The sequence below is a fragment of the Lutra lutra genome, chromosome 14, assembly GCF_902655055.1.
Source record: "Lutra lutra chromosome 14, mLutLut1.2, whole genome shotgun sequence".
Taxonomy (NCBI): domain Eukaryota; kingdom Metazoa; phylum Chordata; class Mammalia; order Carnivora; family Mustelidae; genus Lutra; species Lutra lutra.
In genome coordinates, this window is record NC_062291.1 from 33,567,302 (window position 1) to 33,589,016 (window position 21,715).

Consider the following 21,715-nt stretch of genomic DNA (forward strand, 5'->3'; position numbering starts at 1 on the left):
GATGGTGATGAGACCCAGAACCCACGCTCATGCTCCCCCCTCCGTGTGCTTGGAATGGCCACGAAAAGCGTGTGGCAAAATGGGTGTATAGGTGTCTCCACTGGAATGCGGGCTCCAGGAGGGTGCAGACTTCTGCCTGTTTTGTTCATGGTTGTATCACCAGTGCCTAGAGCAGAGCCTCGGGCAGTGTTTGAGGAAGGAAGGAAGGAAGGAGGGAAGGAAAGAAGGAGTTTAACGGCATCACGGGGATCAGAGGAGTCACTGAACAATCCCAGTTCAGTCATGTGCTAGCTGTGTGACTTTAGGCAATGACTTAACATCTCTGTGACTCATAAGGTTAGAGGGGCTTAGAGCACATTGGTGTCTTCTGCTGGGCCTGGCAGCCCTTGGCAGTGATGATTTTACGTGTCTGTTGTGCCAGAAGTGGAACAGCTCTGAGTTTCTGAGACTCTGGACCAGGTCCTTCTAATATTTAATGTCCCATCTATCCTCCTGTGCTTTATGACTTTAAAATAACAATAACATGTTCCTCCTCTTTCCTGCCCCACAAACCTCTGGTGGATATCATCCTGCTCTGTTTAACGTCTCCTTCTTCTCTGCTGAGTTAGCTTGTCCCCTTGGCCATCAGACACCTGTGTGTGCAGGTGAGCCAGCCACCTGACTCTGATTCTCGAGAGGGAATTGCCATCTTGCTGGCATGTGATAAGTGGGCAGTGGAAAGCCAGGGTGATGGGGGGGGGGGGAGTCCCCACAGTCCCTGCCTCAAGGGTACTCACCTTCAGTGCAGTCCAGTAACGCCGGGGGTCCAGGGCAGCCTGATATAAGGAGTAGCCTAAAACATGGAGGAGGCCTGGGGGTCTCCGTGGGGGTCAGTCTGTGTGGGGTGAGGAGAGGGCACTGTTTAGCTGCTCAGATTAGAGCTTGGATGACAGGCTTTGGGATAAAATCCATGAGGGTGGTGGAGGGAACACTAATTCTGAATCAGACCATTTGAGTTCAAATCTTCGCTCTGCCACCTCCTAGCTATGTGACCTCGGGTGGGTCACTTTCCCCTCTGAGCCTCACTTTCCTCATCCACATAGTAGGGATGCTAACTCCTCTCTGTGGGGCCATGATGAGAAACAGATGACAGTGAGAAGGAATGAAAACCACTGAGCAGGCTGCCAGGCAAACACTGGGTGCTTAAAGCTTCCTTTCCCCCAGACAGTACATGCCATCTACTGTGAGTGGACTGAGCTGCAGGAGAGAAAGGACATGAAGATGATCCCTGGGTTCTGGAAGTGGAGACAGTGCCCATTATCCAGAGCAAGGGTTTTCTGATGAGGCTGAGGACGTTGGTCAGCTCAGGCAGGCTCGGAGCCGCCCGCCTCTCAGGAGAAGAGGGGTCCCCATCAGAACTCCCTCTGGCTTCCCCCAGGTGGGTAAAGCCAGCCTGGGACAACAAGAAAAACGCAAAACAAAAATCAGCTCCTCTGAGGTCAAACCAAGTTGAAGACCCTGCGGGGATTAGGAGGAAGGAGCCCAACTGAAGGCAGGAGAACGGGGAGGGTGAACCTGAGACAAATGAGATTATCCACAGGAATCAAGGCACTTAACTGGACTGTCTGATCCCAGAGGAGAGACAAATGAGATTGCAGGCTCCAAGGCCAGCCCTGGCTCTGGGGGGTTCATCCCAGGAGACAGGGGGAGGGCAGGAGCCCCTGGCTCTGGCAGAGACCAAGACCAATGCAGCTAGGCCCCTCCGGAGTAGAAGGGAGGACATGGGGCTTGTGAGGCGGGCTCTGTGGTGATGAGAAGGAGGGAGTGGTCATTCTCAGAAAGACCTGTTCATAACCTGTGGCTTCTCATCTGGGACTGGGGACCCCATCTGTTATTCCTTGACTCAGCCACTCCCAGTGCACAGCCCCATCGCCCCGTCCCAAGCAGCCAGGACCCCTGCTTCTCCCTCTGCACAATATGGGGCTTTATCTCTGTGGTTCTCACTCTAGCCATAACTATCCTGTGTTTCTGAGTTCACCCATAGGCCCCAAGCCTGATTCTCTCCCTTCCAACTGCCCTGAGCCTGGCAGGAGCAGACTGCAAGATTCTCAGCCCCTGGATGGGAAGGGACAGTAGGTCAAGACTGATGTGAGGTCCTTGTAGGTTTAAGATTGGCTAATAGTGGCTGCATATAACCCAGTGTTGCGAAGGGTTCTGAGCTTGGACATAGACTCAGCAGAAAAGGGAGCTGTGATTGATTAGTAGTGTCTGCCCGGGCAAGAGAAGGGGCCTGGCTAGCCCCTGGCCCCAGAGGGGAGCCACAGTTCCTCCTGGAGAGGAGATTGGAAAGCATGTCTCAAGGCATCAGCCTCTGTCTTCAAGAGGCGATGGCCTCTCTGTGCTGTAAAGAGGTAGGAACAATGGCTCGGGGAGCGCAGAGGGGAGAGAACTTTGTGACCAGGGTGGCATTGGAGGCATGCATTTATAGATGATGGGGACTGAGAGGCGGTGGGAGGAGGAGCACCAGAAGACCACACGTGGGAACACGCGGAACTGTGCTGTGCTTGAGGGCTGGCGGGCTGAGCCCAGGGATGCAATGGGAATGTGACCCGCCAGGGAGTGGAGCCCAGGTCAGGAGGGGCGGTAGCGGCCATCTCCAGAAGGAGTTGGGTTGAAGCCATGGGTGCTACGGAGGCGTCTGAGCCGGGTGGGCACAATCGGAGGTTTGCTGTAGGAAGAAGATGCTGCCAGGAGGAAGCCCAGCGTGTTCTCCAGCCCTTCTTCCATTCTGGAGCTCCCGCTCCGTGTTTGTGCAACAGACAGCTTTCATCTTCCCCCATCCAGAATAAATAAGAAGACTCGCAGCGGCCACTGCCCTGCCTGAGTTTCTGGCCCACCCCTCAGCTCGCGGGCAAAACTCACAGCTCTCCGGGAGTGTGTGACACGCCAATCCCAGCCCTTAGTGCAAATAACAACAATAATAGTAATAGCAGTTATCTCAGCCATCAGCGTAGGCCCAGCAGGGCTGCCGGGAAAGCTGTGATTGTCCACCCCTTGCCTGGAAGACGGACGGGGCCTGCTGCTGCGGGGCTGAGGCCACCACAGAGATGTGTCGCCAGCCCTGTGCATCTCGGGCATTTACAGCGGATCCCGGCCCCAGCCAGGGCCCTCGGACTGCAGGATGGGGTATACCAACCAGGATGGGGTACCTGGCCTCAAGGATGGGTCCACAGCCCGTGGGGTGGGGTCCATGGCCCAGGATGGGGTAGATGGCCCCCAGGATAGGGTGTAATCCTCCAGGGCAGAGAGCATTACCCCAGGTGGGGCTACATGCCATGGAATAGAGTTCGTGGTCCCAGGTGGGGGTACAAGGCCACGGGGTAGCGTTCATGGCCCCAGGTGGGAGTACCTTGCCCAAGAATGAGACGCAGGGCTAGTTTCTGAGAGATTGGCCCCAAAGCCAGTACCCAGCTATGATTCTGCCTGCATCCAAAAGCAAGCACTATGGGTTTGGGCATTATTAGGTTATGATTAGCCATGCTTTTTCCTGTCCATTAGTATACATAATTAGGAATTAACTGGCTCTATTCTCTCCCCCTTGCTGCAGCTCATGGATCCACATGACTTTGGGGTCCGCTGTGGCCTAGCCCCTCTAGGTAGTTGGCAGGACTCATTTGTTTACCCAGCAGGCTGCTCTTTACTGAGAGCCTCTGGGATGCCAGCCTCTGTGTTGTGTTTAGGGGCACAACACGGAACATGACAGGCTAGGCCATGGCCCCCATGGAGCTAACGCGGGTGTGTGTGCCATGGTAGACAGGGGCCTAGGGCAGGCCATCTACAGGTCAGGTGAACAAACACAATTAGCTCAGAGGAAAGAGAACCATGAGGACAGTGACATGGGATGCAGTGACGTGTGGTGACAGGGTGTCCTTTAGAGAGACTCTGTGTCTGATCAAGTATTGGGGAAGGCCTCTCTGAGAATGTTGCTCTTGGGCTGAGAGGGGAATAGTGAGGAAGCTGGCAGGTAGGGACATGCCCAGCAGAAGGCACAACCAGGGCAAGGACCTGGGGCAACCACTAACTGTTCAGGAACAGAAAGAAGGTCCAGATCTGGGAGGGGTAAGCCTGGGAGCCTGTGCAAGATGCAGAGGGCAATGTTGCCTCAGGCCAGATGGCTGGGGACTTGGACATAATCTGACTTAAGTTTGGGCTTTAAATTCTTTAATTGTGGTAAAATACAACAAAAAATTTTACCATCTTAACCACTTTTTAACGTACAGTTCTGGAGTATTCAGAACGTTTGTGTTGTCATGCAACAGATCCCCAGAATTCTCTACCTCTTGCAAAACTGAAACTTTATACCCTTTCACAACTCTCCATTCCTCCGACCCCCCCTCCCTCACCCCGGCACCCACCCTTCGACTTTTGGTTTCCGTGAATTTGACCGCACTGGCTATCTCATGCAAGGGGAATCAATCATACAGCGTTTGTCCTTTTGAGACAGGCTTGTTTCACTCAGCAGAGTGTCCTCAAGGTTCTCCATGTTCAGAGCATGTCAGAATTCCCTTTCTGTTTAAGGCTGAATAATATTCCATTGTATGTATAGACTGAATTCTGTTCGTTCATTCTTCCATCAATGGACATGTGAGTTGCTTCCCCCTTTTGGCTGTTGTGGATCACACTGATACAGGCATGGGTGTGTCATGACTCAAGCTCTTTAAAGTTCCACTTTTGGGACATCTGGGTGGCTCTGTTGTTAAGCATCTGCCTTCGGATCAGGTCGTGATCCCAGGGTCCTGAGATGGAACCCTATATCAGGCTTCCTACTCAGCGGGGAGCTGCTTCTCCCTCTCCCACTCCCCCTGCTTGTGTTTCATCTCTTGTGGTGTCTCTCTCTCTCTGTCAAATAAATAAATAAAATTAAAATATATATATAAACTTCCACTTTCTACCCACATGGAGAGGCTTGGTCCCTGCCTGGGTTGGGTTGGTACAAAGTGGAGGGGGCTCGCCTTGCGGAGTTACCGTTTCCTGGGAGGGTAGAGGTAGCGGGTGGGGACAGGAGCAGAGAGTCCTCCTGCAAGCACTGATTGAGCCAAGAGTCCTAGGACTGAGAGCCTTTAAATCATCCTGGGGCCGGAGGAGCTTTCCTCTGCATCTAAAATGGGAGCCGTAAACCAGGCTGACTTACGGGTGGTACGCACCAGTCCGGTTGTTTATGGCCGGTATCCTTTCGGATTGGTTGATGCCTGAACTATGCCCATGGTTAGATATTTGAAGACCGCCCTGCTATGAAGCAGTCTCCGGGTTTCCCAGCCTGGCTGGCGTCAGGGTCTCTCACAGGGAGAGTGGGGCTTCTGTGTAAAAGGTCACGCCCTGGGCTCCCCCCGGGGCCAACTGAGTCAGCAGGGGCTGGAAATCTATATTGTCACTCCCCAGGTGTCACTCCCACAATTTTGGGGGGTATCTTCTGTGGGTTCTCCCACACACACACAAAGCAGGCCTGGTGATGAGGGTTCAAGTGCAGATCGTTCGTTGGAAAGGGGCTTCCAGGAAATGCAGGTGGGGAGCGAGGAGGTGAGACAGGGAGGTGAAGACGCAGGACCAACCAGGTCAGCCCCGCGGGCCGCAGGGGGTGAGTCCCAGCAGGGCACTCCAAGAGGCAGCATACAACACGCCTCTGCATTAGCCCCCCGAGAGGTCAGGGGACTGGAGGGGTTACCTGCCACCTCATTATCCACCATCTTGCATCAGTCATTCTTTGAGCAGTGCTCCTGGGGTCCTTCGTTCCCTGGCATGTCCAATCTGTCTGGTGTTGGGGTTGCGGGGCGGGAACAGTCTCCAATGGCTGGAACCCTCCGCTAAGAGTCCCAGGCTGGCACTTGGAGGTCCGGCTGGTGTGTGTGACAGTGAGATGTGCTGAGGCCTAGTGCGTTGGGTACCAGTAACACCTGGAATGAAGGGCTGCCCGGCTCCCATCTCTCCACCGTGGAAGGGGCCATCCAGCCCCTGTCAATCACTGAGTGCCCTTCCCACCCCTGAAAAGAGCTCTGGGCCTCATCCACTGTTGGTGGGAATGTAAATGGTGCAACTCCTGTGGAAAACAATTTGGTGGCTCCTTAATAGGTTGAGTATAGAATTACCGAGGACCTTCTTGTTCCTAGTTCCTGCCCACGGATGTTCATGGTGGCACAATTCACAATAGCCAGAAGGGGGGAACAACCCAGAAATCCATCAGTGGATGAACAGATAAAAAAACTGTGGTCTCTCCATGCAATGGAATGTGACTCAGCCATAGGAAGGGATGACGTAGTATGTCACACCATGGATGAATCCAGAAGATTGTATTCTGAGTGAAAGAGGCCAGACACAAAGACTGCCCCTCGTATCATTGTATTTCTATGAAACATCCAGAACAGGCAAATTCACAGAGACATTCTGTGGCTTCGTGGTTGCCAGGGAGAGGAAGGGAGGAAGGGGGAGTGATTGCTGAGTGGGTATGGGTTTCCTTTTGGGGGTGATAAGAATATTCTGGAAGCAGATCATGGTGATGGTCGCACCACACTGGGAACATACCTGGTATGGCTGAATTGTATGTTAAAATGGCTAAAATGAGGCAGCTTGTATTCTATGTATTTTATCACAGTTTTGGAACAAAACACAACAAAATTCCCCATATTCCACAGCCTGAGTCGGAGGGCGTATAATTATCTGCTTCTCAGGTGGGGACCAAACCTAGAATGTGATAATGTGTACCGCAGGGCCCCTCAGCCAGGGATGGTTCTCCCGAGTGGCTGCTTCTAGGACCATGGGCTGGAGTGGGGCCCCACAGATTGGCCTCGTTCCTGCATGCAATAATGCAAGCAGAGGTTGCTAGAAGGCTTCCTGGTAGAGAAATGAGCCCTGTGTCCAGAAGAAGCCAAAGCGAGGCCCAGCTTCTGTGGAGTGGCAGAACAGCCCTGGGAGGGGGAGTTTGTGCCCAGCTGGAAAATTGCGGGGCGTCTTGTCTTAAATATAATATTAAATCGGCACCTTTAATTAGTACACTTAGAAAAGGTCACTAGCAATTACCTGGGACACAAAGAAGGCGTAAGCGGGCAAGAGCCTGTGAGGAAGCTGAAAAGGACCATTTTGAGCAGCACATAATTGAGGAGAAAATGGATAAAAGTCCAGGAAATTACAGGGTGGGTGACAGCAGCTGATGGCCCCATCCATGTCCTGCCCAGTGCCCCCCTTCTTGGAAGGGCCTGAGCATTGGGCCTGAGAGAGCCATTTGGGATATCGGGCTGAGTCGTATGACCTTGGCTAGAGGGCCAGTGTGGTCTTTTTCCAGAATCCCATCAACCAGTAGAGAGCTTGGTCCCATATCCATCATCTGGGCTGGGCCCTGACGGTGGTTGGCAGGTGAAGCCTTCGCTCCAGGGGGCCTCCACAGACTCCTTGTACTGTGGGCAGGCAGGACCACTCGGGGCCTCAGTTTCCTTATATGGGATCTCCCCAAAGCATTAGGAAGTAGTTCAGGGTTCCTCAAACTGTGCCTCTAACGCACACCTGAGGGGACAGAAAGGAAACGGGCATCTCTGGAAGTCGGGGAGGCTGGAAGTTCTTTTATAGCTTCAGGTTCTGTCTTGAAAAAAAAAAAAAAAAAAAAAAAACTGTTACACTGTGCTCCAAAATATCCCCCTTGATTTCAGTATAAAGCAATGGCTTGCCATCGAACAACACAGATGTTTGAAGAGATGTGCTTGGTTTATCTGTGACATCACATACCTCTTCCTTTCTCATCCAGAAGGAGCCCTGCAATAGGAGTCTGGAAATTTGGGTTCTAGCTGCAGACTCTGTTCTCCACCATTGTATTTTGGGCAACTAGTGAAATGCCTTCAGCTTTTCCATCTTTAAAATGGGAGGTTTGAGGAGCGCCTGGGTGGCTCAGTGGTTAAGCGTCTGCTTTGGCTCAGGTCATGATCCCAGGGTCCTGGGATGGAGCCCCGCATTGGGCTCCCTGCTCCGTGGGAAGCCTGCTTTCCCTCTCCCACTCCCCCTGCTTGTGTTCCCTCTCTCTCTGTGTGTTTGTCAAATAAATGGATAAATAAAATCTTTAAAAAATAAAAATAAAAAAAGTAAAAAATAAAATGGGAGGTTTGGGCTCCCCAAAAGGTCTCTGAGGTTGTTCTGACTCTGTCCAGTGATTCTACTCCTCTTCCTCCTGCTTCTCACCTCCTCCCCATGACCTTGGATGCTGCCATATCCTGCTCTGCTGTGTGACCTTTGCCTCTCTGATCCACAACTTCCTAATCTGTAAAGTGAGTAGAATAATGGCTATGAAACAGAGTTGCTGGGAGGATTTAATGAGAGAACCTGGGTGAATGAGCCTAGTACTCCGTCTGGCATACCTGCAGATCGCTTCTCGGCCTTTTGGCTAAGATCAAGTGGCATACCTGCAGAGCCCAGGACTGCCTAGTGTCTTCCTTTTCCAAGTGTTAGGCTTCTGGTTAGGCTTCTGGTTAGGGACATGAGAGGGTCATGTCCATAGAAGTCCTGAATCTTGAGTTCACATATCAAGTGTTGGAATGTGTAGGGTTGTGGAGACAAACAAGGGCTCTGGACCCAGAGTACCTAGGATCTGAATTCCAGCTCTGCCGTTTACTAATTGCGGGCCATGGTCAATTACTTAATCACTCTTTGTTACCTTATCTGTTAAATGGGGAGAATAATGGTAAGGATTGAACCAGACAGTACGGGGAAACTTCTTAGCCCAGGGTCAAGAGTGTGGTTAGCACTTAGAAATATCAGCTATCATTGTCACATTAGAATGGTCCTTTTAAAAGTTCACTTAGTGGGGCGCCTGGGTGGCACAGTGGGTTAAGCCACTGCCTTCGGCTCAGGTCATGATCTCAGAGTCCTGGGATCGAGCCCCGCATCGGGCTCTCTTCTCAGCAGGAAGCCTGCTTCCTCCTCTCTCTGCCTGCCTCTCTGCCTGCTTGTGATCTCTCTGTCAAATAAATAAATAAAATCTTTAAAAAAAAAAAGTTCACTTAGTGTTCTTTTCTAGATAATAGTCGCAGAGTTTGGAATCCTTTCTTACTTAGTTTGATTATCAGAGCTATTCAATAAACACGAGAATCTGTATTTGGGGAAGAAAGAGTGGTCTGTTCCATCTTATAGGGTAAACTGAGGCTTTAGAGAAGTATTTTGCCAAGGCCATGATTCTAATTTAACTGCCCCTTTGAGAATCAGATGAAGACTGTAGACCCTTTCTGCAGAAACTGACACCATGCACTCATGACATTTTGCACGGTTCCCAGAGGTGCAAGGAGCTGAGGCCAAGGCAGCCAGCCCATCCAGTTGTCTGAGACCTCCTGGCTTCAGTGTATGTCCTAACCCAGTCCCAAACAACAAGGGGGTGGGTCACCCTGCCTGAAGCCTACCCAGGGAGGGCTGTGATCCCTGGGAGTTGGTGCACTGCGCTAGGGCTTCTTAGGGCTGTAAGCCAGGCACCCTGGGGCGCTCTGGCCAGGCTGTATTTCCTGGGGAACAGGGACACATCAGTCCTCTTCCTGTGAACAGAAACCACACCCTGTGCCCAGTTCTGGCCTCGATTTCCTGGAGCCTGGGCCACATCTTCCTAACCTCTGTGTACTCCAGCACTTAGCACAAGGCCAGCACCCACTCACTATTGGGCAAAGGCCAAGTACTGTAATGTGTTGTGAATTAGGAAGCGTGCTTCCATTTGCAAAAGGCAGAAACCCAACTCAACACTCAGGCCAAAGGAAAAAACACACGTGAGGGGAGGTGGATTTCTTAGCTCATACAGCTGAGAAGTCCAGAGGTTGGAGCTAAACTTCAGGCACGGCTGGCCACACACCCTCAAACCTTCAGCAGTCTCTCTCGGTACACTGTTTGGCTCTATTTTCCTCCTGTTGGCCTCATTCTCAGGCTGACCCTTCCTGGGTGGTGCCAGAGATGGTTGCCTGCAGGGCCAAGTTAGCAACCCCAGTGTAAGGAGGGCCCCTCTTTTCCAGTCCAGCGCAAGTCCCAGGGTTGGCTTTGACCAGCTCATCCCTGCACCAGTCGCTGTGACCAGGGAGATAGAGTGCTCTGATTGGCTCAGGCTGAGTTATGTGCCCATCCTGGGGCAGAAGAATGGAAGGGGCCTGCCCTCATCTGAGCCACTTGGAGGAGGGAGTGTCCACATTAAAATCAGAAAAAAAGGGGCACCTGGGTGGCTCAGTAGGTAAAGCCTCTGCCTTTGGCTCAGGTCATGATCTCAAGGTCCTGGGATCGAGTCCCGTGTCAGACTCTCTGCTCAGCAGGGAACCTGCTTCCCCCCCTCTCTCTGCCTGCCTCTCTGCCTATTTGTGATCACTCTCTCTGTCAAATAAATAAATAAAATCTTTTAAAAAATAAATAAATAAATAAAATCAGAAAAAAATGGGGAACAGGCCCAGGTCACAGCTGTCCACTAGCCACCTAAACCATGGTGAGCCACAGTTGTCTGTGACAGGCACATACACGCTGTAACAAGTGTCCAGGGTTGGGGCAGGGAGTCTGGGTCGGGGACCAGAGAGGCACAGTGACCTGCCAGCGGTTTGGGGGGTGGCAGGTCCCCACTGGGATTCAGCCACCTGAGCAAGGTGCTGGGGAGTAGACCCGCCTTCCATAGCTGCCCTCTGATCCCTCCCTTGGCTATTCCAGGTTCCTCTGTGACCCAATTATTGGCCCGAGACATGGACAATGACCCCCTCGTGTTTGGTGTATCTGGGGAGGAGGCCTCCCGTTTCTTTGCTGTGGAGCCTGACACAGGTGTGGTGTGGCTGCGGCAGGCGCTGGACAGAGAGGTATGACCTGGCTGTGCACACGCCCCAGTTCTTTCTGGGAGGGGGGTGACACAGAGGCAGACATTGGTGGAGGCTGGCTCATCACCTTTTAGGTAAGGCCCTGTCCTGACCCTAAAGTAACATCTTCCTGATTTAATGGTGTCCCTCTTCCAGGGCCAGTGCTGACATGTGGACTTAGAGTTGGAATGGGGTGGTTGGGGTATCTCCAAACAAGGGACAACCCTGATGGGCAAGAAGGACAGTGACCCAGGGTTCAACCCCTATAGAATGGTGGCTCCATGGTGTAGATGGTCTACCCCCATGCACAATGTTCCGCTTAAGGACATTCCCGGAGACACAGGAATTGGTGACAAGGCAGGCCTTAGCAAATTAAGGTAGGGGTTTGAAAACCCCTACCTTTGTTGTCTCCTTACATTTGAAGAAATGGCCACAGAGGCGTCTAGTGACTTGGTCAAGATCGCACAGCAATGGAGAGGCCGAGCCCCAGGTTAGAGCCGGGGTCCAGGACTCAGGATGTCTTCGTGCCTCTGTCTAACTCTGCCTTCTCCCTCCCTCCCTTCTCTTTCAGACCAAGTCTGAGTTCACAGTGGAGTTCTCCGTCAGCGACCACCAAGGGGTGAGTATCCCCTGAGGTCCCTGCCATCCTGGGAGGCAGGAGCCCAGGCCCTTGGGTGGAAAGAGGCCAGGGGCCCATGCCAACACTAAATCCCCTCCCCCTTCTCTCGCCAGGTGATCACACGGAAGGTGAACATACAGGTCGGGGACGTGAATGACAACGCACCCACATTTCATAACCAGCCCTACAGCGTCCGCATCCCTGAGGTAGGAACCCCTGAGCTCACGCTTGAGGAACATGGTTGGGGTGGGGCTGCTGCTCCAGGGCCACCTGGGAGCGGACTGAAGCTGGGGAAAGGGCGGCTCCAGCTCTGCTTCTCCTGCTTGCACGGCAGCCCAGGCAGCAGCTCTGGGCAGGTTGGTGACTGTACCGACGCCTCCATGGATAGGGGCCCGCCCGCTGCTCGAGGAGAGTAGGTTGGCGGTAGCCTCAGGCGCGATTGAAGGCCTGTCTGGCATGAGCCCCACAACTCCAGCTGGAGGCGGGACAGGACAGGATTTGGGAGGAGCAGGTGTCATGGCCTCTTTTCCTTCCGTGCACAGCCAGTGTGGGCCTCCGGCACATGGGATGGCAGGCCCAACCCCAGACTTTCCAGCTGTGCCCAGAACGGGTCCCCCCGACCCCGCCTGCCCTAGGACTCAGAAAGCAGGTGGCTTCAGGAAGGGACTTTCTTTCCCTAGCCTTATGCTTGACCCCCATCTCCTGGCCCCTCTGCTCCTTTGGGTCATCTGTATACTCTGAGTGTGTTTGCATGAGTGCATGTGTGGAAAACCAAGCCATCGCTGGTAATTGAGAAGTACAAATTATTGCATTACAAACGGTTCATTAATAAGCTGGCTGCTGGCTCCCAAGGGTACCAGGGTTCTCATGGCTTACTGTCCCTTTCCCAGTGACTGATGGCAGTCTTTGGGGCTGGCAGTTAGCCATTCAAAGACCTTGAAGGTGGTGGGTAAAGAGCTTCTGCTGGGTGTCCCTCAGGCCTGCCCTCAGGGCTTTGGGCTGAGCAGCAGCCATGAAGGGTTGGCCTGGGAAGGACGGGAGAGGGAATCCACTGGGGAAAAGCAGGTCAGCACTGGAATTTGAGTTCCAGTCCCTTTATATGTCATTGGATCAGGAGACTGGAAGAGTCTTTACAAACTATCTGTTCGGTTTGTAGATGAGAAAACTGAGGCTTAGTATGGGATTTACCCAAGGTCACGTAGCTTTGACTCTGAGTCTCTGACACCCAGGGCAGCCTCAGATTCCCTCCAAGATGAGGAGACCTTGTCTCATGCTCCCCTCTCCCTCCCGCGCCATTCCTGTTCCTGGCCCTCCTCACTCAGCTATGAGCCAGTGGTCCTGTGGTTGTGCCAGATGGAAGAAAGAGAGGACAAGTGTGGGGGTAGGAACATACCAGAGGCTCCCGCGCCCTTCCCCTGATGGGGCAGGGCATAAGGAAGGAGAGCCCTCGGTCCCAAGCATGGGGATGCAGTGCCCTGAGCGGTGGCTAGTGTGTCCGGTACTGCAGCTTGGCTCTGGCCCTCTCATTTGGAAGTCTCCCTAATTTAATTAAGGGTCTCTACGTGCCAGCCTGCACTCTGGGCCCAGGCTCAGAAACCAAGGGCACGGCTCAGAGTTAATGAGCCTTGGGCCCATTGCTCAGCTGCCATCCTGGCAGGCATGGCTGCCCTCTGTTTTCCCTCACAGGGGGCAGCAGGCAGCAGCAATGGCAAGGGGACAGAGGTCACATCCCTCCTCCCCAGCCTTTGGGCCGGGACCAGCCTTTATCCTCGCTACCTTTGCCAAGCTGTATGACCTCCAACGCTACCCTGTCGGAATCCCCTGGGATTCTCCAAAGGCCTCTGCCTCCAAGGAGAGAGCCTCTTCAGTCAGTCATCTATTTAACAAATATTTATTGAGTGTCTGCTGTGGGTTTGGCGCTCTGCCAGGCTCTTGCTGCACGGAGACCTGGAAGGCCAAAAGAACGCCAAAGACAGGAGCTAGAACTAGCAGCGCTGGACCCCAGGTCCAGCCCCTGCTCTGCTTCCAGACCGCTGAGTCCATTTGGGCATGTCACTTACCCTCTCTGGGCCATAGTCCTCCTTATCTAAGAAAAACAGAGGACAGGCAGGATAAAGTAGCCGCCTGCCACCCATCTGATGGGGAGAGAGTGGGCTGAGAGGGGCCAGCTACAAGGACACACAGTTCTTGGAGGACAGCCTATGTGGTTTACTTGCTCATCTGTAAACATCTCCAGGTCACCTCCTTGACATGATACATGATGCCCTACATAGGGCTGCTCTGTGTGGCTGGTGGGGTATAGTGTCAGCTGGATGAAGGCCGTGGGCCACTCCTGGACCAATGTGGCTTGGCACTGACCAGCCCTGGCCTGGTGTGGTCACCTGAGCTAGAAATTAGCTGCCTGGCTCAGGCCCCAGCTGAGGTACCTGCGAAAGGCCTGCTGGCCCCTGGCCCAGAATTGAGTCTGGGCTCTCCTGCTGGCCTTGAGGTCACCCTGGCAACCCCAGGCCCTAGCCCTTAACAAGCATGATGTATGGCAGAGGCCCTACAGAAATAAATAGGGTAAGAATGCAAACCAGAGAAAGAGAAGAGGGTCCTGGAGACCCTGAGGGTTTGCCAGAGTGACCAGAGAAATCTCAGCAGGCTTCCCGGAGGAGGTGGCTTTCCAGCTGAAGCTTGCCAAGGTGATCAGTGGAGCTCTTGTAGGTCAAGACCCCTGGGGTTTAGTCCTGGCAGTGCCAGCTACTGGCTGGGTGAGACGCTAGGCCTATCACTGCGCCTGCTGGCTTTGTTTCCAACAGCTGTTAAACTGGGGAGTTGGACCAGGTTCCTTCTAGGGCTGATCGCCAGTGGTCTGAGGATGAATCCCAGCAGGAGAAGCTCCTACTTCTTCAGTCCTTCATTATTCCTGGCTTGCAGAGAAGATCCCATGGCTGTTTCCATCCACTGAGCTCCTCTTCCTGTTGTCCCAGCCGCCTGCCACCTCTCCCTCACCTTCTCAGCATCCACTGTCCCCAGCCCTATGGGCCCTGACAATTTGGGGGTCTGTTGCACCCAGAGCCCAAGGATGGGTGGGAAGAGCAAGTTTATAGGGAGACAAATTCTGGGTCTACATAACAAAAAACTTTCTAATATTGAAACCTAGTACACAGTCTAACCCCCTACCCTCCCAAGGATGTACGGAGCTCCCCAGCCCTGGAGTGATGCGGGCTAAAGCCAGAGAACCACATGTTTCAGAAGCCATTCAGAACTGGGTATCAGAGAAGGGACGGATCAGAAGGTCCCAAACACACTCCATCAGAATTTCCATCAGAACTAGTTAGGATGCAGATTCTTAACTCTCCTCCAACTCTGAATCCATAGTTTGGAAAGAGCCAGCCCAGGAAGCTGCATTTTTAACAGTGACAGCAAGCCCTGGAGACCTGGCCCATGGGGACCATGTCCTTGGGCCCAGAGTGGGAGTGGGTGGGAGGTTCTGCCTCTTTCTCCAAAAGAAGCTCGCTGACCCCCCTGCCCCACAGTCCTCCCCCTCCCCCCAGCCCAGACCCCCTGCCTGGCCCCGCCCCTCCTCCTGAGAAGCCAGGCAGGTGTGTTTGGGTTTCTGTGCTCCTGGTTCCCCTCCTGCCCAGCCCTCTCCCCTCACTAAGCTGTTCTACATGTAATTATCCATTTTATCAGGGTGAAAGGCCCTGCAATTCACTTGTCGAAGCCCTAACGAGGCAGCGTGGCTGCTTTCAGGTCCGTAAAGAAAAGGGAAATCCTGCTAGAATTGGCAACTTAATTCACCAAGCCCGCCTCGACAGACCTCATTAAATCCCCGTGTATTCATTTCAGGCTAATGGCTGTCATGCTGACTGCTGTTTGATTTGCTGTAATAGACTTTTATGGCATTCCAATTTGCTCAAACGTGTTTGCCTGTGTCTGTGCCCAGCAGCACCGCTCCACTACCTCCGTTCGGGGTATGTGTCCGCCTCGCTGACCTTCAGCGCTGCCCTGTCCCCTGCGTCCTCCTGGGGCCACCACCCACCCACAGCCCTGCAAATCCACCCCGGGGAGGTGACCCTGGGGCCGGGGTGTTCAAGGCTGGAAGATGGGTGTGAGGTTAGAAGTCGGACGGTGCCAGGTGGTTCCTCGGGTCAGGGAGTCAAGGAGGGCTTCTGTAATCGCAGGGACGGCTGTGTCCTTGAAGTTTTGACAAGTCCAGCCAACTTAGCTGGACAGTTGAGGCTGTTATCCACCTGGCCTCAACCTACATTTCTCGCCTTCCCTGCTGGCTTCCTCTGCATGGATCGTCCTGTCAGCCCAGGGGCCGATCCAGGGCCCGTGAGCCTGTGTCTGTCCCTCTTTTCTCTTGCTCCAGCAAATGCACATTATGCTCTTCTAATTGGTCCTGGGCTGTTTTCTTTCTGCTCTCAGCCTGACTCAGTCCTGCCTGGCCTTCAAAGCTCAGAGCTGACCCACTGTGCCCTGATCCACTCCCAGTTTTTCCTTTAAAGAACACAACAAACATTTGCGGAACAGCTATGAAGCAAGGCCCCGGGGTTCTCAGCTGACGGGGACATGTCGGGGAGAGCGAAAGGACTCTCCCATTTGCCAGCTGTGCAACTCGTGACCTAACCTCTCTGGATCTCAGTTTTCTTATCTATTAGCTAAGCTGCACTGTTTGCCTCCTGGGGTCATCGTGGGAGATAGAATAGCGCAGATGGCTAAAAATCTTTTGCCCCGTTTGTGGCTCATGGCAAACTCCGTAAAATGCTGGTGACCAAGACCAAGGTCTTATCTTCAGGGGAGATAATTTTACACAGCGTAAGACAGGTAAGAGGATGTCTGACGACATCTAAACGTATCAGATGCCATGATAGCTTATAGTGTGCAAAACAGGAGGGAAGCACTGTGGAAGGAATGGCCTGGTCTCTACACAGGGGCTGTTTCTTTGGGACCTCACAGGATGTGTAGAAGTTTGGTAGTCACAGAAGGAGATTATGGTCTCCGAATATTGTATAGTCTCTGACCTTTAGCTTCTTTTCATATAGTAGAATTTCCAAAAGAGGGAAGTAAACTCTAACCCCTGACCAGGGACCCTGCTGAAGAGGGCCAGTGGCTGTTGGGGTGTGTGTGTCTCTCACCAGTACCCAGTGTTCCCTTGTGGAAATAGAGCTGGGCTACAAGTAGGCTCCCTGGGACCCTGCCCAGGTCACTGTGACAGACAGCTCAGGTCCCACATAGATCTTTGTCACTCGTGGCTTCAGGTGACCAGCTGTGAGGTGGGGAGGAGGCTGGTAGAAGAGAAGGGTGGACTGGAATGAGAAAGCAGGGGCCTGAGTGCCCACTGCCCTGGATGGGGGCACAGTCCAAGCCGGGGTCCCCCCAAGGCCACCCCATCTCTCCATGTCACTTAGCAAGGACAGATGCAAGTCCCTCCTCCCTGGAGCTCCTTACTAGAGACAGGAAAGCAGGGAGTAAGAGACTCCTGCTGAGTATGTGTCCATGAAACAGAGTAATTCAATCCTGTGATAATAATACGTTGACATTGTTGTTACTGCTGAGTTTCCTCTGTGCCCAAGGCCGTGCTTGCCGCGCATGCGGGAACTCCCTGAGTGCTCCCTCACAGGCTAGCCACGTCTTTAGCCCCATGCCATGCGTGTGGATGTGGAAACAGAGAAGCTTCGTGACTTGCCCAGAGCTCATCAAAGATGGAGCCAAGATGAAGAGACAGGTCTGGTTCTGCCTGCAAAATGGAAATAATCATGCTTGCTTTGCAAAACTATCGTGAGGATTCAAGTAAATGGGACCATGTGTGGGAAGGGCTTCGCACGGGGGCCAGCGTAAGCAAGGGTCAGGCACACAACCAAGGCTGTGGTTGGTGGTGCATTCATCTCCCCTGCCAGCCTGAGCAGGGCCTGTGTGCCCTCCGTACCCAGCCCAGGCCCCAGCCCATGGACGAGAGCTTCCCAAATGGGCAGAAGCCCACTGCTCCCTCTGCCTCTTGGACAGTTGGGAGGACAGCAGGAGCCTTCCCGCAAAGGGCTCTGCCCCCACCAGCCTTCTTCCCCAGGCGAGGGGTCCGTTAGGGCTCACAGTGTCCGGGCCTGGGGTGAGAGCAGCCAGGCCTGGTGCTGGGGTGCAGAGCGTGCCCACCACAGGACACCACAGAGCTCACTGCTGGAGCTCTCTAGTGCCCTCTATTGCCTGCCAGCTCCGGAATCTCAGCCGTGCCCTTCTCAGCCATGCTATGGGCACACAGAGAGCCAGGGAGGGGTGGCCGGACGAGGCCCCGAGCATGCAGAGGTGGGCATGACCAGACTGATTAGCACCCACTGGGGACAACAGCAGCGCCCCCAGCTGCCCTCCTCACGGCGTGCCCATCAGACGCTGAATGATTTATAAATGGCATCCTCAGGTAGCAGTGAGAGGTGGGGGGTCGGGGGGCTCCAACTGGCTTGTGCCTTCCGTTCCCCCCTGAGATGTCAGCTCTGCTCATGAGAGTGTCGTCTCCCACGCTAGGAGAGGCAGTCCCTTGACAGGCCACATTAATTTATACCTTGCGGCCGTGGTGCCCGGCGGCCCCCTCTGCATCTCTAACCACCCACCTATTGATCTGGGAGAAGGAGACCAATAAATCATCTCGGGGTCTCCAGAGCCTGCTGACCAGAGCCAGAGTGGTTTCCTCTAGCCAGGCAGCAGCCCCAATGTCTCTGGACCTGCAGTGAGCACCCTGAGGGGCTCACACCTCTTCTGGTCCCCCAGCATCTGCACAATGACAGGGACCTCCTCTCTGGCCACGGGCAGGCAGGTGCCACAGCCTGCGGCAGCCAGGACAGCAAGCTTCGGGCTTATAGCAGTGAAGAGACATGTGACCATGGGCAAAGCGGCAGGGCCACCTATTTCTACATAGTCCTAAGACGGGACGCGTGTGTGCGTGATACGGTGAGCGTGTACTTATTGGAGTAATATCCTCTTGTCTCTGTCCGAGGATTTTCCCTATCTTTCGTCTGTCCTCACTACAACTCTATACGTTAAGGGAGAATTTTTCTTCCCATTTCAGAGATGAAAGAAACTGAGGCCAAGAGAAGTTTCACAACTTCTGCGAGTCCCCTGGCGTCCAGCCAGAGCCGTTCAGCTAGAGCCATAGTCTTGCTTTTGTTACCTTCAGCATCTTCACGTGTGTCTTTTTGTAGCTTTGCCATGGCCTGCTTATAACTTGCCCAAATTTGCAAAGATGGGGCCCGGATCGAGCCAGGCTGGGGGCAGACGAGCGGGAGCTCAGAGCCTCACGCACAGGCTTACTTCTGTCCCCGGCTAAGGGCTGTCACACGTGCCCCATACACAGGCTCTAGCAGTCCAGTGGAGAAGCTTGGCTTGGAGCCCACCTTTGGAGGTCAGGACCCCACCGTGGTCGTAGTGACACTCCTTCCCAGTGACCTGCAGGATTAGGGTGCCCCTGCCTCTGAGATTTGGTCCCCGGATGTGCATATGACATTGTTCTGTGAGACGTGGAAAACCCATCCTTACAGATGAAAGCCAGCCTGCCTCCTTGGGTCCCCCCGTGACCTCCATGGCACACCCTCCTTCCATGCCCCCTGGGGCACGGCCAGGGCTGTGAGCTCCCTCCACCACTCTCTGCACAAGGAAGGAGGGTAGCATGGGAGCAGGGGACAGAAGAAGCCCAGATGTAATTAAAATTACTATTTTGTTTGCATAGTAATAACGTCCTTCATTACACCGGTTTCCTCGCCAACTCCGGCTGGGAGTCTTCAGGGGCTGCTGTCATTCTGCGGCAGGGGCTGCAGGACCGTCTGCGGTGAACACGAGGCAGGGGCCTGGGTGCAGAGCCCAGGCCGCAGGCAGTAGGGATTTGCTAGCACATGCCGGGACACCTCTTATCGTGCCCCCACCCTTCAAGTAAAGACCCTCTAAATGGAAGGAGACAGAAGCTGGATGCAAGGAGACGCTCCTGCCGCATGGCTGGCCTGCCAGCCCCACGAGCCCGGAATCCACCTGTCGTCTTCATACCCTTTCTCTAAATGGTCTCCTCTCCCCTGTGGTGGAGCCTGTTGCTGGAGGGGTCAGGTCTCCTGCCTGCACCCCTTTACCTCCAGGCAGTGGTGTCTTCTCAGATGCTGGGTGGGCAGCTGGCTGGGGACACTGATGATTAGAAGGACTTGTGCTCCATCAGTGACATGGGGACCCCGATCCCTACTGTGGCCATGCGCACACAGATTCTAACTCCACCCTGGGAGGCTACAAGCAAGATTTTGGGTCTTTCAGAGCCTCAGTGTCTCCTTCTGTAAAATGGGGGTACACTGGGGTTGTGTGAAAGTTCCAGGGTAGCCCATGCATGAAGCCCCACACTCCTGGGGTAGATGATGGGTATTCCCATTGTTAGAAAGAATTACACAGAAACATGTGGAAAACACAAAAAGGAAACAGGACAAAGAAAATAAAAGGAAGCAGTCACCAAGAAATAACTGATAATGGCCTGAGAATGTTCCGAATGGGCTCCTTGGAACCAGCACTGGAGGGACCATCAAGGTGACTTAACCCAAGCACACATTCTATAGAGATCTCCAAAGCCAGACAGAGGAGGAGATTTCCCCAGGGTCCCCCCGGAAGTCAGTGGCAAACCACTGAAGAGCTAAGGTGACCGGGGAAGATTCTCAGGGTCATGTTCTCCAGAACCCACGGGCCTGAGCCATCCTGCCGCTGGAGGGGCAGCGCTGTTCTCCCAGATGGACACTGATGTCCAGAGCCGGGCTGGGGAGAGGGGAGGGTCTCTGCCCCCTGGGCTCCAACAGCCCCCACAAGTTCAAGAGCAGTGTCCTGGCTGGCTGCTTTCCAATGTAGGGCTTGGGGCCGTGCGAGCGTGTTGGCTGACCGCCAGCATGCTGCTGCTGTTTCTCCTGTTCTGGGGACTCTGGAATTTTGTCTCAGCCCCTTGATTTACCCAAACAAGTTGGAGTATTGTTAGACAGCTTGGGGACAGGCCTGGCAGCCCCCTTGACAACAAGCCCCCCTGCCTTACACCTGAGGCTGGTGTGGATATGTTTGTGGGCCGCCTGACCCACCTTGTTTTCTACCAGGAGGGGGAAAATAAGAGAAAGCGAGCAGGCGCTTGGTTGATGGAATTATTATAATTTCTCTGATTCCTTAGCAGCCTTTAATTACTTTGCAACTTTGTGGCACTGGCCAGAAGCTGGGAGGGGCTGGGCTCTCCTTCTTCATAATAACCTTAAGTGGAGACCTCCTGTCCGTCTATGGAAAAGCCGGCTCCTCTCTCCAGATGCAATAATATAGCCGAGAGATTCCACTCAGGGCATAATCACTAGGTACAATGTAATCTTCCCCGCTCACTGTCTTCATCACCAATCGGCCGGCCCACTTCGCAGGCGTGGGGGACCGCCTGCCACAAAGAACCGAATGTCCGGTCGCGTCCTTGTTCAGGCGGGTCACGGGCTCAGGACGGTCCCTCTCCAAGTCCTGCCTCCGAGAAGGCCTTTTCCCACAGGCACCCCCGCCCCATCTCCCCGTCTTAGCCCAGCCACGCCTCCTGCCATTCCCAGCACAAACCCTGCATGTTAGAAATCCATCGCATTTGCATGAGGTCTGAGCTCCGGGCTTTCCTCTGCTTCCTGTGCTAGAGCTTTACTGTGGGTGGCCACTTTGCTGCTGCCTTGCCCTTGCTCATGCCTGGCTGTGCCCTCCCCCACGATGCTCTCACTCGTGCCCCCCTGCACCTTCTTCCTCCGTTTAGCCAAATCCTTTTCTTCCTTCCTTCCTTGGAACAATGAAGTGGAGGGGGGGATTGGTACTGTGTCCCCATTTCACAGACGGGCAAGCCGAGTGTTAGCGAAGTCAGACTTGCCTGGTTATCCCCTCTGGAAGTGGCTGGCTAGGATCCGACCCCAGGCCCTTCACCTAGTCTTCTCTGCTAGGCTTGAAGCCACAGGCTTCTTTCACCCCTTGCCCTTGGAGCTGCTCCCTAGACCCACCCCATGCTGGCCTCTTGAAACCACATTCCTCCTGACCCTGGCCTGGCCTTTCCCACCTGGGGTGGTCCCAGAACCCCACTGTGGGTAGAAGAGGTGAACCAGATACAGGTCTGGTTGCTGAGCCTCCTCGGGGCTGGCCCAGCCAGAGGCAGCTCCTCCTGTCTTGGTCACCTGTCTGTACAGCTCAGCAAGTTAGAGGGGGATGAGCTCTACCCTGGAGGGGGCAGGAACCCCACCACCTGCAGCTAGGAAACTTGCATGAGGAACTCCCACCCCCTTCCAGGGCTGAATTT

The 21,715-nt window shown here is 54.0% G+C and overlaps 1 protein-coding gene across 7 annotated transcripts in view; it reads left to right on the forward strand.

Annotated features, from left to right (window-relative positions):
- Positions 1–21,715, forward strand: part of CDH23 (cadherin related 23) — a 400,055-nt gene that overhangs the window by 102,844 nt on the left and 275,496 nt on the right. For all 7 annotated transcript variants that reach the window (XM_047702753.1, XM_047702755.1, XM_047702760.1 and 4 more), the window contains exons 4-6: positions 10,675–10,817; positions 11,386–11,433; positions 11,547–11,639. In XM_047702753.1, the coding sequence (XP_047558709.1) occupies positions 10,675–10,817; positions 11,386–11,433; positions 11,547–11,639 (284 nt within the window). The remainder of the gene's footprint in view (positions 1–10,674; positions 10,818–11,385; positions 11,434–11,546; positions 11,640–21,715) is intronic.